The 15,217-nt window shown below is 34.9% G+C and overlaps 1 protein-coding gene across 7 annotated transcripts in view; it reads left to right on the forward strand.

Moving 5' to 3' along the window:
* Positions 1-15,217, forward strand: part of TFPI (tissue factor pathway inhibitor) — a 77,059-nt gene that overhangs the window by 58,946 nt on the left and 2,896 nt on the right. For 5 of the 7 annotated variants that reach the window (XM_032637568.1, XM_032637570.1, XM_032637566.1 and 2 more), the window contains one exon: positions 14,454-14,633. The exons of 1 other annotated variant lie outside the window; for it this stretch is intronic. In XM_032637568.1, the coding sequence (XP_032493459.1) occupies positions 14,454-14,633 (180 nt within the window). Of the gene's footprint in view, positions 1-4,099; positions 4,316-14,453; positions 14,634-15,217 lie in introns of those variants that run through there. One more of the 7 variants, XM_032637571.1, reaches the window with a different exon arrangement.

The raw sequence follows: 15,217 nt of genomic DNA on the forward strand, positions 1-15,217 counted from the left end.
TCAAAAGCATCCTAAAGTGTTCTTAAATTGAGCATAGCATCGGAGAAGTTCTCTGGTGTTAGTCACAGGACAGATTAGGAATTCGGTGACTAACCATCCGTGAGGCTATATCACTCTGAGAGAATTTTCTTTTGGATGTATGCAGAACACTTTTCTGGACTCTGTCCTGTCAACATATTTGTCAAATTTAAAGAAACATACAGGAAATATGCTCACAAAAATGCAGATCTGGGAAAATAATGGAAATACTGGAAAACATAACCAGACACCACAAATATCTAGACAGAAACAACCTAAAAAGTTGAAAGTTAATGGGATGAATGTAATTCTTTCTAAATTTAAAAAGTCACAAGTGCTTATTCAGAAATTGGAGATTTTGCTTAGAAGCAGTCCGTATAAGTGTTAAACGTAAAGGTGGCATATGTTGAGAGTTCTGCGGCTATTAAAATTTCAGCCTTAGGGTAAAAAGAGACATAGTGTCTGGGGCACAGGTTCTCTACCCCAGCCATGTGTCAGAATCGGATGAGGTTCAGAACCAGAATGTCTTTGAGCATCTTTTTTTACAAAAAACAAACAAGCAAGCAAAACTTCTGCCCAGATGGATTTAAAGGACTGCAAATGTTGTCTGTGATTTATCTAGAATGAGAAATATAGTCCTACATTGACCTGATGATGTCTGTGGACTTGCTTCAGCCCTGAATGCCATACCTTAGAAGTCACTGGACTGAGACTTAGGACTGGAAAGTGTAAGGAGATGTGAGATCTAAGAGAGAACATTATATATACTCTCAGTACTTGAAACACTGTCATGTGAAAGGAAAATTAAATTCTGTACATGCCTCACTCAATCTTCTCCATTTCAGTCTTCCCTGTCCATATCCCCCCGGTTCCTTATCTCCCTCAACCCAGCCTAAGAATCAGAATTAATGAATGAAATCTAAAGTACAAATTTCTTTCTGTAAAGTGTTTATTTTTAATGTGAGGTCTTCAAAAATGAATGAGTGCTTCAGTGACTAAATTCCCCAAGTTGCAGGCATTCAAATAGTGTTCCAATAGTACTTGCATTGTCATAAAGGGCATGCAAAATTTCAGAGGGAGTTAGTATATTCAAAATGCCTTCAGGTCTTTAGATTTTATAATTAGAGCAGTGAAGTATTACATCTGTCACTGCTTGCAATTATATAAATACATTTTATAATAAATTAAGAAAATACAGTTCTATGTTTATGTAAAAACTTGTTCAACGTTTTAGCAAATGTGTAAGGTTCTCCGTGGATATTAGGTTCTTTTGAAAAGACGTAAACCCTTTAAGGTTTTGATTCAGTGTACAGGAATAAGAATATGCTCCGCAATACAAATAGAATAGCATTCATTTAAAATTCTTTTCATTAAAAACAATCCTCAGGTATTTGAATATTCCAAAAATATAGCTAGATTGTGTTATTGTTATTAAGTGAAATATTTATAAATATAATTTTAATGTTTCTCTTTCTGATGATAATAGAAAAACATTTTAGAAATTTTGTTCAATGTTACTGGAAAATGGTTTGGTAATTTTTTTAAATTGCTATTTATTCTCAACCATAATATTGCAAATTAGCATGAGAATATATATTTTCCAGTGAACCCTCTTGACTCAAGATATTTGAATGCTTATTAAGCATAACTGAGGTTTAATCTTCTCCTTTCATTTCCATATTTCAATATTAATAGGCTACATAGGTGACCTCAAATATTGAAACTTGCTCTTGCTTAAAGAGGTTTTTGTTTTGTTTTGTTTTGTTTTTGCGGTACGCGGGCCTCTCACTGTTGTGGCCTCTCCCGTTGTGGAGCACAGGCTCTGGACACGCAGGCCCAGCAGCCATGGCTCATGGGCCCAGCCGCTCCGCGGCACGTGGGATCCTCCCGGACCGGAGCACGAACCCGTGTCCCCTGCATCGGCAGGCGGACTCTCAACCACTGTGCCACCAGGGAAGCCCTAAAGAGATTTTTTATAAATGTTTTGTAAGCATGGCCCTGTGCAAAAGTGAGAGCAAATTATTTGATTTTGATTTTTTGTCCTGAATTGTGAGGATCTCTGCATAGTTACAATAAATATGTGCTCGGTACATGTGGGAGAGAAATAATTCTAACACAGTATCTCTAAATGTATGCAGTTCTGTGTAAGATCTTCAAAATGAAAGACTGTCGCAACTGGTTCTTCTTGACTTTCCTGCTGGGATTGGCACTAAAATATAGTGGATAAGAGAAATGACTCTGAGCCTGAAGACTTGGTCTCAGATCCCATTTCTTTCACTTACTAGCTGTGCAACCTTAAGATAATTCTTAACCTCTCAGAACCTTATTTTTTCCCACTGCAAAATGAGGATGTTAATAATATAGTACTTACCTCATAGGTTTTATTGTGAGGTGAAATCAGTCAATATATATAACTTGCTTAGGACAGTACCTGATAACCTATTGAGTGCTACATAAGTATGATTTATCATTATTACCCACGTAATTCAGAGCAATACAAGCCTTAGTTCCCAGGTCTTAGTTTCTCATCTGTAAAACAACTCTTTGTAAATTCCCATTTGCAGGAAAAGGTGGTATTTCAGCCACTTATAAAATCTCTAATTATTTAAATAAGTGCTTCAGTACATATACAGTAAAAAAAATTACAATTAACCTTTAAAAGAGAATTCACAATAGAACTAAATACATATGTGGGAACTTAAACAGTTCAAATGTGTTTCCTAGAAACAAACTGAGAATATTGGCATGCAGAAGTATCATGGGGCTTTGAAACCAAAAGAATTTTATTTGTAAGATTTTTCTTTATAGTTTTCATTATTTCCAGCTTTCCAAATTTTCAGAATTCTGCCACCAGTTTTCCATTTATTTCAGCTTGAGCATTTGGTAATCTCTTTTGATCACTTCTGTTCTAGTCAGTCATTAAATTCTATTGCTTTTTCTGATGAAATGTCCATTCTCATCTTGTACATTTTCAGTCTAACCTGTTTCCTTCAGACTATCAATCCTTCATGTTTAGATTACAACAATCATATGTCAACCAAACTGGGATGCTAATAGAAATGAAAGGAGAATGCTAAAAAAAATTTTATTTATTTAAAATATATACATATAGACAGAAAATTGGGTTTGTCATTTTGGTGGATAAATATTATAGTTTTATTTTAAAACATTTCAATTTTTAAAAAGCACAATATGTTGGAACATGATATACCAAAAAATAAGCATGAACTAATACTAGCTCTGGCAAACCAGATGTTATAGACATTAGATAGGTAGATAAGGAGGATAAATAGATATCACAGAGTTTAGCTATAACTCCGATATACTACATATATTATTAATATAGTCATATACCAGGCATAAGTCAAGTAAAACATTTTATGTATATGTGTGTATATGTGTAGACATAAAAGACGGAGATGGAGAATCAGAGCTATATATAACATGTATAAGATATGACCTTTTTTGACATGACTGGCCTACTTAGATACATTCATTATATTAGAGTCAAGCAAATTTACATATTTCTCTTGCTTTATAGAAAAGCTTTTTATTTTTTATTTTTATTTTTTTTTAGAAAAGCTTTTTAACTAAATGGATACATTTTTTCCCCATGTTAATTTAGCCTCATCCACTTGGCTTAAATTTGTCTGTTATCTGTCTACCTATTCCAGATTTTGTCTCACTATCCTGTAAATAAAAAAGTTTTTTGTCCATTCAGAATAGATATAGTCATTAAACACAAATTATCCACTCTCTTCATTATTATTAAACACAAGTTATCCACTGCTTTCTCCCACCTAAAACTCACTGGCCTTTCTCATCGTATCTAAGCTGCTTTTTTACCACCATAAGGAAGACTTCTTCCTCTCTCTTTCCCCTGGCTTTTTATTTTGATTCATTTAATATTTATATTGCTTGATGTGTCAGCTCTGCCTCACTGACTAGATTACAAGTTTTTTGAAGGAAGAGACCATGGATTATATATTTTGTAGACTTCCCTCCCCTAGTGTTTATCCCACTGTTAGGCACAGGATAGAAGACTAATATTTTTTTTATTTATTAATTTTGTAATCCACAGTTACAACAGAAAGAACAAATGACGGTTGGAAGAATGCTGATCACACTTACCAAGTCTTTCTGAACATCTGCATTCATGCATCCATATTCATTTTAAGATTACATAGCATTTTATGCATATGTTAATAATTGTTTTTTGGTATTTCTTTAATATTTATATGGTATATGTGATGCCTTTCATAGGATACTATTAATAAAGTTTTAATATTTATATGCATAGAGTTAATATATTCCTCTCAATATATCTCTTTGATAAACATCTAACTAGCAAAGAAAAACAACTAATGTTTTCAAGTGTTCATATTAGTACTGGGCCTTTTGAGTGACCTTGACTCATTCATGAAAAAAGTGGATTATCCTTCTGCTGCTCATAGCTTCCTTTGCTTCTGTATATCAACTGTTTTTTTTTTTTTTTTTTTCTACGCGGGCCTCTCACTGCTGCGGCCTCTCCCGTTGCGGAGCACGGGCTCCAGACGCGCAGGCTCAGCGGCCATAGCTCACGGGCCCAGCCGCTCTGTGGCATGTGGGATCCTCCCGGACCGGGGCACGAACACATGTCCCCTGCATCGGCAGGCAGACTCTCAACCACTGTGCCACCAGGGAAGCCCCTGTATATCAACTCTTAATAGCTGTCTTGGAACTACACCAGCTATATGATATTTCGGAAAGAAAAACTTTGAGTAGACTTCAAAAGTCTATTGCCAACCCAGTCTGGTACTTGCTATTTAAGAAAATGAACATCTATAAACCTGACCTAGTCCCATGTTGCTTCCTGGAAGCCTCCAGGTCAAGGGAGAATGATTGGATGGTATTCTGAAGACCATTTGGGTACTTGGAACTCTATGTCTCTCCTGACTGTATTCATTGTATGACCTAGTGGCCAGATTCCATATATATGTGAAAAAAATGGGTAGAAAAGACACACACACACACACACACACACACACACACACACACACACACACACACACATATCTTTTTTAAAATGTTGGTTATCAGCCTTCTGGAAGAGGTGTTATGCTCGGAAATTGCCTGATTGACACCAAACACCATTACTGATATGGTCAATTTACAGATTTGCAAGAGAATGTTGTCACCTATTTGGCCTCTTGTTGAAGATGTGGTTACATAAAGGAGACTATTACAACCATGGAAATTTTTTGGAAAGAAAATGACCTCCATCAACTGAAGAGTTACACACTTAGCTGTATACCGCAATCACTAAGCAGTGTCAACAATTCTGGAAAACCCCACTCATCAACAACCCGCTTCCATAGTCCCAAAGAAGTATCCTGTTTTTCATACTGTGTTCTCAAACCAAGAAGCACAGAAACTTCCCTCATAATCTAAATATTCCTGCGTGGTGAATCAGGTGCCTTCAAGCTGGCTTTACAAAAATTGATAACAACTTGTGGTAAGGATTCATCAGACCTACTATTTCTTGGCAGGAGATCTGGTGAGAAACAAAAATGTAGCACTTCATCTCTGCCAAGAGTGCTGCCATCTGACTATAGTCACTCTAGGTGACCACTGACTACTTTTGCTAATCCTTTTCTTCCTGAACCATCTCTGGTTTTAACAAGGATAAATTTTTTGCCCCAGTCATAAGATTCCTCCAGAGAAGTGTTTCTAAATATATGGATACCTTTAAAAGAGAAAATTCACAGACCTCCATTTTGAAAACCAAATTATTTTAAATGCCATTAATTTTATATGAACAAGTAAAATGGTAGGAATAAACTTCTTTGGCATGTGACCATTATACAACTATAAATCAAAACTTATTCAAAAATGAATACAATACAAACTACAAACTAATAAATTAATAATACTAATTCATTGATTTATTTGATGGCACATGTTTTTGGCTAAAAAGGAAAAAATCCCTATATTATGATTTTGGTATGGACTGCTATAGGACATGTTAGGAATGAGATAGGAATAGGTTAGAAAACCCTGTGGTGCTCTGTGTTGCGTGTAAGCCTTTGCCCTTTTTCTATTTGAATGCTGGACAATCTTTGCTGGGATGAATTTGAGAAGCATTGATATAAAATGTATATTTTAGGAAAATTCCAACTTTATCTTTCCTAGGGACACAGCAGAATGAAGTTTCTAGTTTCCTATCACATCTTAATGCTATTAAATGGATCCGACTGGCCAGTGCAAATATGATCAGAGAGGGCATAAAATCCTGGAACTTTGGTCTATTTCCAGAATCTGCCCAGGCTGAACATGCCAACTCAATAATTCTTGCCTTCAAATGTTTGAGCTCTCTGAATACAGTTTGGTTCAGCACTGTTACTCCCAAAACTTGTCTTCAGCCTCCTTGTTTGATGACCTGTTTTGATTAGGTATATTTCTCCTGTACAAACTTGATAAATTCCAACTCCACTCACATAACTGAGGGTGAGAAGCTTCTAAGACATACTGAATCTGAGCTTCAAAGAAGAGAGACTTTGAGGATGAAACATAAAGGATAAGTTGTGGCAACTTTCATTTTACCTAATAATTATTAAAATATATTTGCTCAGTTATTTTTATTTTCTAGTTAGTTTTCAGAAGACATATCATAGTGGTTAAGAACATTGGCTTTATGGGCAGAAAGATGTGGTTTAAATTCCAGTTCTGCTATTGCAGACTCTCTCTGTGGCCTTGAAAAAAATTACACAACTTTCAGCCTCAGGTGCCTCATTTGTTATACGTGAAGAGTGATAGCTCATAAAATTTCGGGGAAGATTGTAATGACTTATCTTAACCCAGTGTTTAGCACAAATAAGAGCTCAAAGGTATTAATATTTGAATTTTCCATGATGGTGGTATCAATGATTATCCAGTATCAACAGAGGTTTAAAGCAGGAAAAAATAAAATAATCAGGGGTATCATTTGTATGCACTTTATTAGTAATAATTTTTAATACAACTAAAGTATGTAAGCTCGATTTGAAGTATCTGTATTTAATATACTTAATACTATGATTACCTGAAATAACATAAAGCACTTGTAAAATTCAAACATAATTATAAAATGCCAATACCTATCTCGTGTCTTTGGGTCTTATTTCTAATCAGAGGACTTGCAAACCTGTGTTTCCAACTTTATCTTATGACTTTAGGTAAAGATCTGTTATGTTTCTAAATTTCCATTCAGTTCAATAATAATTGAGTGCCTTCTATATGACAGGATTTGTCATGCAGACTGGGAGTTTAATAATAATAAATAAGAGGGTGGTTTTGTCTTTTACAGGCATGCCTTAGAAATAGGGGCATGCATAGATGAAGGGAGGACATAGTCATGATGTTGTACTTGCACTGAAGGATTGTCAAAATTAAAATTTTCTGTCTTCTCAAAACCTGAGTTCCATCTTCTATCTAACATCTTGGACTTGTTTGCCTAGGTGCTGGCTGATCCATAGGCATAGTTCACAATTCCGTCTTCATTCAGGGAATTTTCTAAGTAAAGCCACATTGAAAGAAAGCCATGATAAAATGACAAATTTTGAAACTACTGACTATATTTTATACTCTAATTATATTTCATAATACATTAGAAATATTCCATCTTCTAAGTCAACCAGTCTAGAAATATTAGAATTACCTTCTCTCTAGCTGTCTCACTACCCACATTCACTCTGGTGCTTAATTTTAGCCATTCCCACTGTAACTGCTTTAGTTAGGGTTATCTTATATTCTCCTCTATTGAGTCCCCCAGTAGGGGACTCCTCTATCCAGTCCCCTACTGGATGCAGCTGACATATGCCTGGTTGTGTTTGTTTCACGCATAAAGATAGATCAGAATTGGTCTCTTTCATCCTTTTATATGTTCAGTCATTTATTAATGTCTACATCATAAAAACCAAATATATTAGTATTCAAGGACCTTCTTAATTTTGTCTAAATCTGCTTTTCCAGCCTTGTGTCCCACTATACTCTCCATGCACTCTGCTCTTCAGATAGCTTGGAGTTTGTGAAGTACTTCAACAAACCAAGAATATTCGGACCTGTGCTTTCCTTCACCTATATTCCCTCTACCTCCTTTGCTTATTAAAATTTCTTGAAAGCTGATCAAGGGACTAAATAAGCATTACTTTTCACCTTTTACTAAAATTTTATAGGGTTTTCAATGTTGCAGATATGAAGAAAAGTTTTTCTAATGTATTATAAGGTATAATTATCTTAGTATAAGTTTACTCATAAGAGTCTCATAATTTGTGATTTTACTATGGCTTTCTTCCTTTGTGGCTTTATTTAGAGAAATCCCTGGATGAAAATAGTTTTGTGAACTTTGTCCCTGGATTAGGCAATATCTAGGCAAGGGAATCCAACCGAATAAATATCAACCTAATTTCCCTTCCTCCTGTTTAATCTGTGGGGCTTCATTGTCTGGGCAAGGTTTCTGACAGTCTATTTCCCCATGACCTTTCAGTTTCAAGTGCTCTGGCAGCTTACCTTTTACATTTCAACCTCAGCTAAGTGGCCCAGTACACACAGAAAAAAGAAAGTTCCATAGTGCTTGTTTTCCCATTCCCTGCCCTCTTTTCTATATGGCATGTCAGTTTCTACCCATTTAACACCAGTTCTACCTAGTGAATGGAGATACATGCTTTCCCTATAGTACAAAGTTACTATCTGTAAATAGTAAATTTACAAGTGACAGGTTTATTCTTCATTCCTAATCTGAAATAGATTCTAATCTCTAGCCTTTCTTTATGACCCCATAACACTGGTATCCCCCTAAAAATATTTTTATTATATAATATCTCTAATATTTATTATATATTTTATTATTACATAATTTGAGCATTATAATTGAAGACAACTTGCAAAAAATACAAAAGTAGAAGAAAAAATTAGCCATATTTGCATTACGTGGAGACACTCACCATTAATATTCTAACATATTTCCTTTTACTATTTCTTTGCTATTTTTGTTTCCAACTCATCATGAAGTAAATAAAATACTGTAAAAGTAGCTTCTGGAGGATCCCCAGCAGTATAGAATAGGCTTAGCACAAAAGAATCTATTTTGCAGAGTTGTAAACTCTAAGCTCCCTACCTCATAAAAACATCTCTACAGTGATCACCTTTCCCACTGATTACATACCCTCTCAGCTTTTTGTGTGTGTTTATATATGTATATGTATGTGCTTAATTTTGGGGTGTTGACACAAAAAGATAAACTATCATATTTTATTGATTGTGAGGTACATATTTTTCCATGTTTTAACATGGTTCAGATCATGATGAAACTTGTAACTTATGGTATGTAACAGTGTAATTGTATTTTTTTTTCTTTATAAGCAGTGCATAAAATAATGGTGCATCTTAAAATCAATGGCACCTTAGGTTCTGTAAATTTGCAGAACATTTGAGTAATGAGCAATTACTTTCACTTTTGTGGGTATGAAGAGAAAATAAAAGCAACAAATGGTAAATAAACACAATGCAGTAAGGTCCAAGTTTGTTAAAATTTTTAGGCACTTTTCTTTTTGTTAAATTGTTTAGGCACTTTTAAACACTATTGTAAAGGTATAAATTTATATAAACTTTTAGTGGAAAAGGCAACAGCATCTACCAAATTATAAATTGAATATAGCTTTTGCACAATTCTAATTTTAGAAATATCTCCTAGAAATATCTGAACCAGTATATAAGGATGTTCATGAGCCACTGTCTGGAACTGAAAAAAATAAACGGAAGTAATCTATGTATACACAATAATGGATTAAATATACTGTAGTCAATTCAAAAAATTAAATACTGTGCATACATTAAAAAGAATGAGGTAGTAGGGCTTCCCTGGTGGCCCAGTTGTTGAGAGTCCGCCTGCCGATGCAGAGGACACGGGTTCGTGCCCCGGTCCGGGAAGATCCCACATGCCGCGGAGCGGCTGGGCCCGTAAGCCATGGCCGCTGAGCCTGCGCGTCCGGAGCCTGTGCTCCGCAAAGGGAGAGGCCACAACAGTGAGAGGCCCCCGTACCACAAAAAAAAAAAAAAAAAGAATGATGTGTACAGATGAAGAAATGTGGAAGCAAGCCAGAAAATATTATCAAATATAATAATGAGACAGAACAGTATACTAATATGTTTGCATATGCAAACGATTTGGGGGAAGATATTCCCAAACCACTGGTGGTGGTTTAAAGGGCAAGGGTCAAATTATGGAGAACTTTTGTTTTATATTTGTCATACTTTTATATTATTTCAACATTTTACAATGATAAAGTATAATTAGAAAATAAAAATCTTTTTCTTCACAATAAAATTATGGGAAAAAAGAATTTGTTGTTCAAAGGAAAGATTTGTTATTCAATTCCCTAAAACAATCTCAGAAGACAAAAAATAATTTATTCAACAAGTGATGAGGTAGTTCCTAAAACCTAAGTTCGTTGGTAAAATAAAAGCCTAAATATAGGCATGTAAAATGGGACAGTAAGAGAGACACCATAGTAAAGATTCAAGTGAGTACGAAATTCAAAGTTTAGTGTATAAGTTTCAAAGCAATTGCATAAGGCACTTTACATATAAAACTGGCTCTGGAGCATCACCTTATAGTTTACCAGTCATACTACATCATGGCAGCTCCTGGCAGAATATAAGTGGATCCTGAATTCTGAAATCTATCATAGACCCTCTAAATGGAAGCTATCCAAATTGTTATTAATGGCGAGATCAAGACAGAATGCATTTGGTTATTAAATTACTTTGGAAAAGAACAGAAGTCAGGTTAGAGTCTTTTTATTCGATCTTAAACTTCTGTGAATAATTATAATCTAGACCAAAATATCACATTGTGCAACTACTTCAAAATCTTTATATTTTCTTTCACTGTAGATATCAAAGTCTGGATTTTGAATAGGTGAGTGCCTGTGTTTATCTAGAATAAATACGTTAATTGAAAACAGTCAAGCTTATCTCCTCACAGGGGGCAAAAATATTTCTATTTCCTCACCTTTGGAGATTGAATCAGATGATAATCAAGAACCCAAAAAATCCTTGGAGCTAAAATGTCCTTGAGAAACCATCTGCTTCATTATTTTAATTCTGTTGTTTATGCTAAAATAATCCAATGATAGTCTTAACTGCTTAGAGTTTAAATGATTTTAGGAGAAACAGATTAGTTTATGTAGTGGGTATAATTCATGTTTCTGAAGAGTAATGACATTGTGAAGACTCCCCAACTGATGATAATTTATTGCATTATTAAATACATAATTTTTAAAATTTAAAATACAACATTCTTAGTGATTAATTTCAAGCTTTAACCCCCTAATCAAAATATTCTTACTTCTCTATATTGACCTGGGTCAAATGTGAGTTGTGTTTGATGATCTGTGTAGGTAGTGGTTAAAACAGGACAAATAAATGAGATAGACAAACAGCTGTCATCGGGTCAGTCATGGACAGACACTTTATGAGTAGGAGCTGCTATCTGGTAAGAGGGACAATTCAAGTCTGCACACCAGATGCCAGGCTGTCAGAAAGCAGCATTCCACACATCCTCTGATTCAGAAGTCACAAAGAGCTTCGGGTAGAGGCAATCTGATGCCTGGGACAATTTAACAGGTAGAAAAACTCTTTTTGATGGATCTGTGCTGTCAACTGTCTGTTTGCTTTCAAACTAATCCCCTGCCTTCTTCATGCTCTTTCTTTGGCTTCTGAGTAGATTTGGTCAGTGGCAAACTGTTGGAAGACTGGGTCGTCAAAGGAATACAGACGCTCCAGTACATCTCTCCACCAAAACTGTGGTGTATGCTTCATGGTTTCAGATCCCACTGGAGAGATCATTTTGGTTCTAGCTTTCACAAGATGTTTGAGGCTCCTGGCCTGTGATAACAGAGACACATCCCTTGTTACCTTTAATCTAGGGACTGTAGCCCCAGACATCCAAGCCAACTTTTGCTCAAGTTGAAATGGCATTGATTTTGTTATGGGGCCAGTTTTACTCTAGATTGTAAGCAAAAAGAAGGACGATTTTGCTCCCTGTCATCAGAAAACTCTCTCTGTCCCGGAATAAGGAACTTTAGGTAGGGCATTGCTATTAAGACATAATAACTAGCATTTGAAAAGAAGTGTACAACTTACAAGTACATCCATATTATTATTTTCAACTTACTGAGGGCTAATGACATCTTGTGTACAAAATGCTAAAGTGAAATTGATGTATAAATCATATCATAATACTTACACATATACTATGAAGCATCTGTGGGTGCTTTCTGAGGATAATTTTTCAAAGAATAGCAATTTCCTCTGTTTCTCAAATCAGGCTAATTGCTTGTGGGGTATTTCATTTGTTTCTGAACATAGGTGGTGACTTTGGATGACTCATGGAATTAGAAGTGGTGGCAACTGATAACCATCTCATCATCTCATATTCTTGGCTGTGGATTAATGAGAATCCACAACATACCTATTGGAAAAGCTTGCACAATATTGGACTCAATTAGAACATATCTCTCCTAGGTTGTTAGAAATTTCCTCTTACTTGAGCCATTGTTGGGGCAAAAAGACCTTGACATTTTCTAAAAAATTAAGCACACATTCTCACCAAGTACATTTTAAATTTGATTTATGATGGCAATAATCATGCACTGTAACCCCCAAATGGGGTGAGGCCAAACATAAATTAGACTACATGATTTTGAATGATGTTTTATAGATCCTAGGAGTTTCTTTTAAAATCAGTGTCTAGGGCTTCCCTGGTGGCACAGTGGTTGAGAGTCTGCCTGCCAATGCAGGGGACACGGGTTCGTGCCCCGGTCCGGGAAGATCCCACATTCTGCAGAGCGGCTGGGCCCGTGAGCCATGGCCGCTGAGCCTGCGCGTCCGGAGCCTGTGCTCCACAACAGGAGAGGCCACAACAGTGAAAGGCCCACGTACCGCAAAAAAAAAAAAAAAAAAAAATCAGTGTCTACACACCTAGTCAAAGACTAAATAATACAAAAATTTTTAATGTGATTTCAGTTCTTGAATTGACAGAAAATGTCACCTTTCTACAATGTTTTATCATAAATTATTCCCATAGTATTCCCACTGCTTCTCTTATATGTTCCAGAATTTCTCTTTACATGAGACGTTATATCAAGACACTCTAATATTTAAATACATAGAAGGCAGGAGGTTATAAAATTGTGTTTATCAATTTAAGATCTTTTTCATTTTTTTCTCAAATTGTTTTATTTCTCTTTTAGTCTATTCACCTGGGGTTCACTTGCCATCAAACCACTTCTTGCTTTTTTGCACAACCTATTTGCCTTCATTGCTACTGGATTCCTCAAAGTTCTATTTTCTGCCAGTGATATACATTTAGCAAATCCCCTTCATCTGCATTTGCTGTACCACATCTCACTATTTGGCAAAGCCACCAAAGCTCTCTTTTATTGATTCCTGACCATCCACCAATTTACCTGCAGTACTGATTTACCAATAATATCAAGCAGTTTAGCTCCGCTACTGAAGAGTACCAGCTTCCCCTCACTGACAGGAATTCCAGAAGGAGCTAAAAATTATCATTGGGCTGAAACCATTTTTCTGCTTCGCCTTAAGGAAATGAGTTATCCTTTCATTACTCTAATTGCACGGTTTTTTTCCTTCTGTTTTTGAAAGTGGTTGGTCCCATTGACAGACCAGCCTGTCTGTCTGGTTTAAACCTGTAAATGTTTGATCTTTCCTGCCTTTAGCAATATTCCTTCCTTTGCAAAAATATCTAACTCATCTAGAACTGATGGTTCAATTCACAAGAAAACTTTATTACTAAGCCAGATCATCTCTTCTGAGCTCCTTTTCCAAAGCTTAAGGTTAGAATTTGCTATACCTGATTCCCTGCGCTTTAAATTGTGATATGTTATATCATTCAGAACTTTAGTCAGGGAAAGAACTCTTTCTCGGCTTCAGTTTGTGTCATACAATGAGTAAGGATTTTGCTCATCAGGACTTTTTTTGCAAAGTTGAATACTCATGAACAAATGATATGTAAACAATGATAATTTTTTTAAAAATTGATATGGTTAATAAATTTTCACAAATTAAATTGTTGAACAGTTGTTGTTTGTATTATGTACAACTAGTTTTGTCACATAAAGAGTAGCATTTGAAAAGAAGTGTACAACTTCTTTTCCTTTCCTTTAACAAATGTACCTACTTTTACATTTATTGGAGAAAGGTGTCAGTATAGTGGACACTTGGAGATTGGTTAAACATTTTCCTGGAATTGAAATACATGAATTTTGTTACTTTAATTCATTCAGATTACTGTTTTACATAAACATGCCAGAAGACTAATCTATAAACAATAAATATGAAAGTTTCAGATTAACTGTCATATATGGCTTACCATGTTTTCTTGATGTTTTTAGAATTTTATGGCCCCTCCTGGTGTCTGAGCCCAGCAGACAGAGGATTATGTCAAGCCAATGAGAGTAGATTCTACTACAATTCAATCATTGGGAAATGCCGCCCTTTTAAGTACAGTGGATGTGGAGGGAATGAAAACAATTTTACCTCTAAAAAAGCATGTCTTAAGACTTGTAAAAAAGGTATAGAGGACATTCTTCCTATTAATTCACTAGTGTTTAAGATAATAATTATATTGAAATTATGAATGAATTTTAATCTATGAAAGTATGAAATGAGTTCTATTTATGATAAGAAACAGTATTATGATTTAAGTAAGTGTCCCCTTTTCAACTACATTTTGATAATATTGCCAGATATGTTAACTGTAATTCCTTTTAATGTGTCTTCATAGAAAAAAATCAATTTTAAACAAAATATTTTATTCTTTTAATATTTACATACTAAGCTTTCATTTTAAAGGATTATACCAAAATATCTTTAAGCTTTCTAATGCACAAAACTTTAATGTATTTACTTTCTTCTGACAATAAAAATGTTGCATATTTATAGAGTATTAATATGTAAATAAAAATCATCTATAACTCCACATAGCCACATGTCCACTTTAATAAAATGAGTATTATTTTGTAGCTCAAGGTGAATAATAAAAATCAATAATGATTACCCATTTATGCAAAGTGACATCCTTAGAAAGAGGTTGTTTACACAAAGATATAGACAAATTAAAGACTTTTAAACCAATTACATGTTTTTTGGTTTTAAA

The sequence above is a fragment of the Phocoena sinus genome, chromosome 7 (assembly GCF_008692025.1).
Source record: "Phocoena sinus isolate mPhoSin1 chromosome 7, mPhoSin1.pri, whole genome shotgun sequence".
Taxonomy (NCBI): domain Eukaryota; kingdom Metazoa; phylum Chordata; class Mammalia; order Artiodactyla; family Phocoenidae; genus Phocoena; species Phocoena sinus.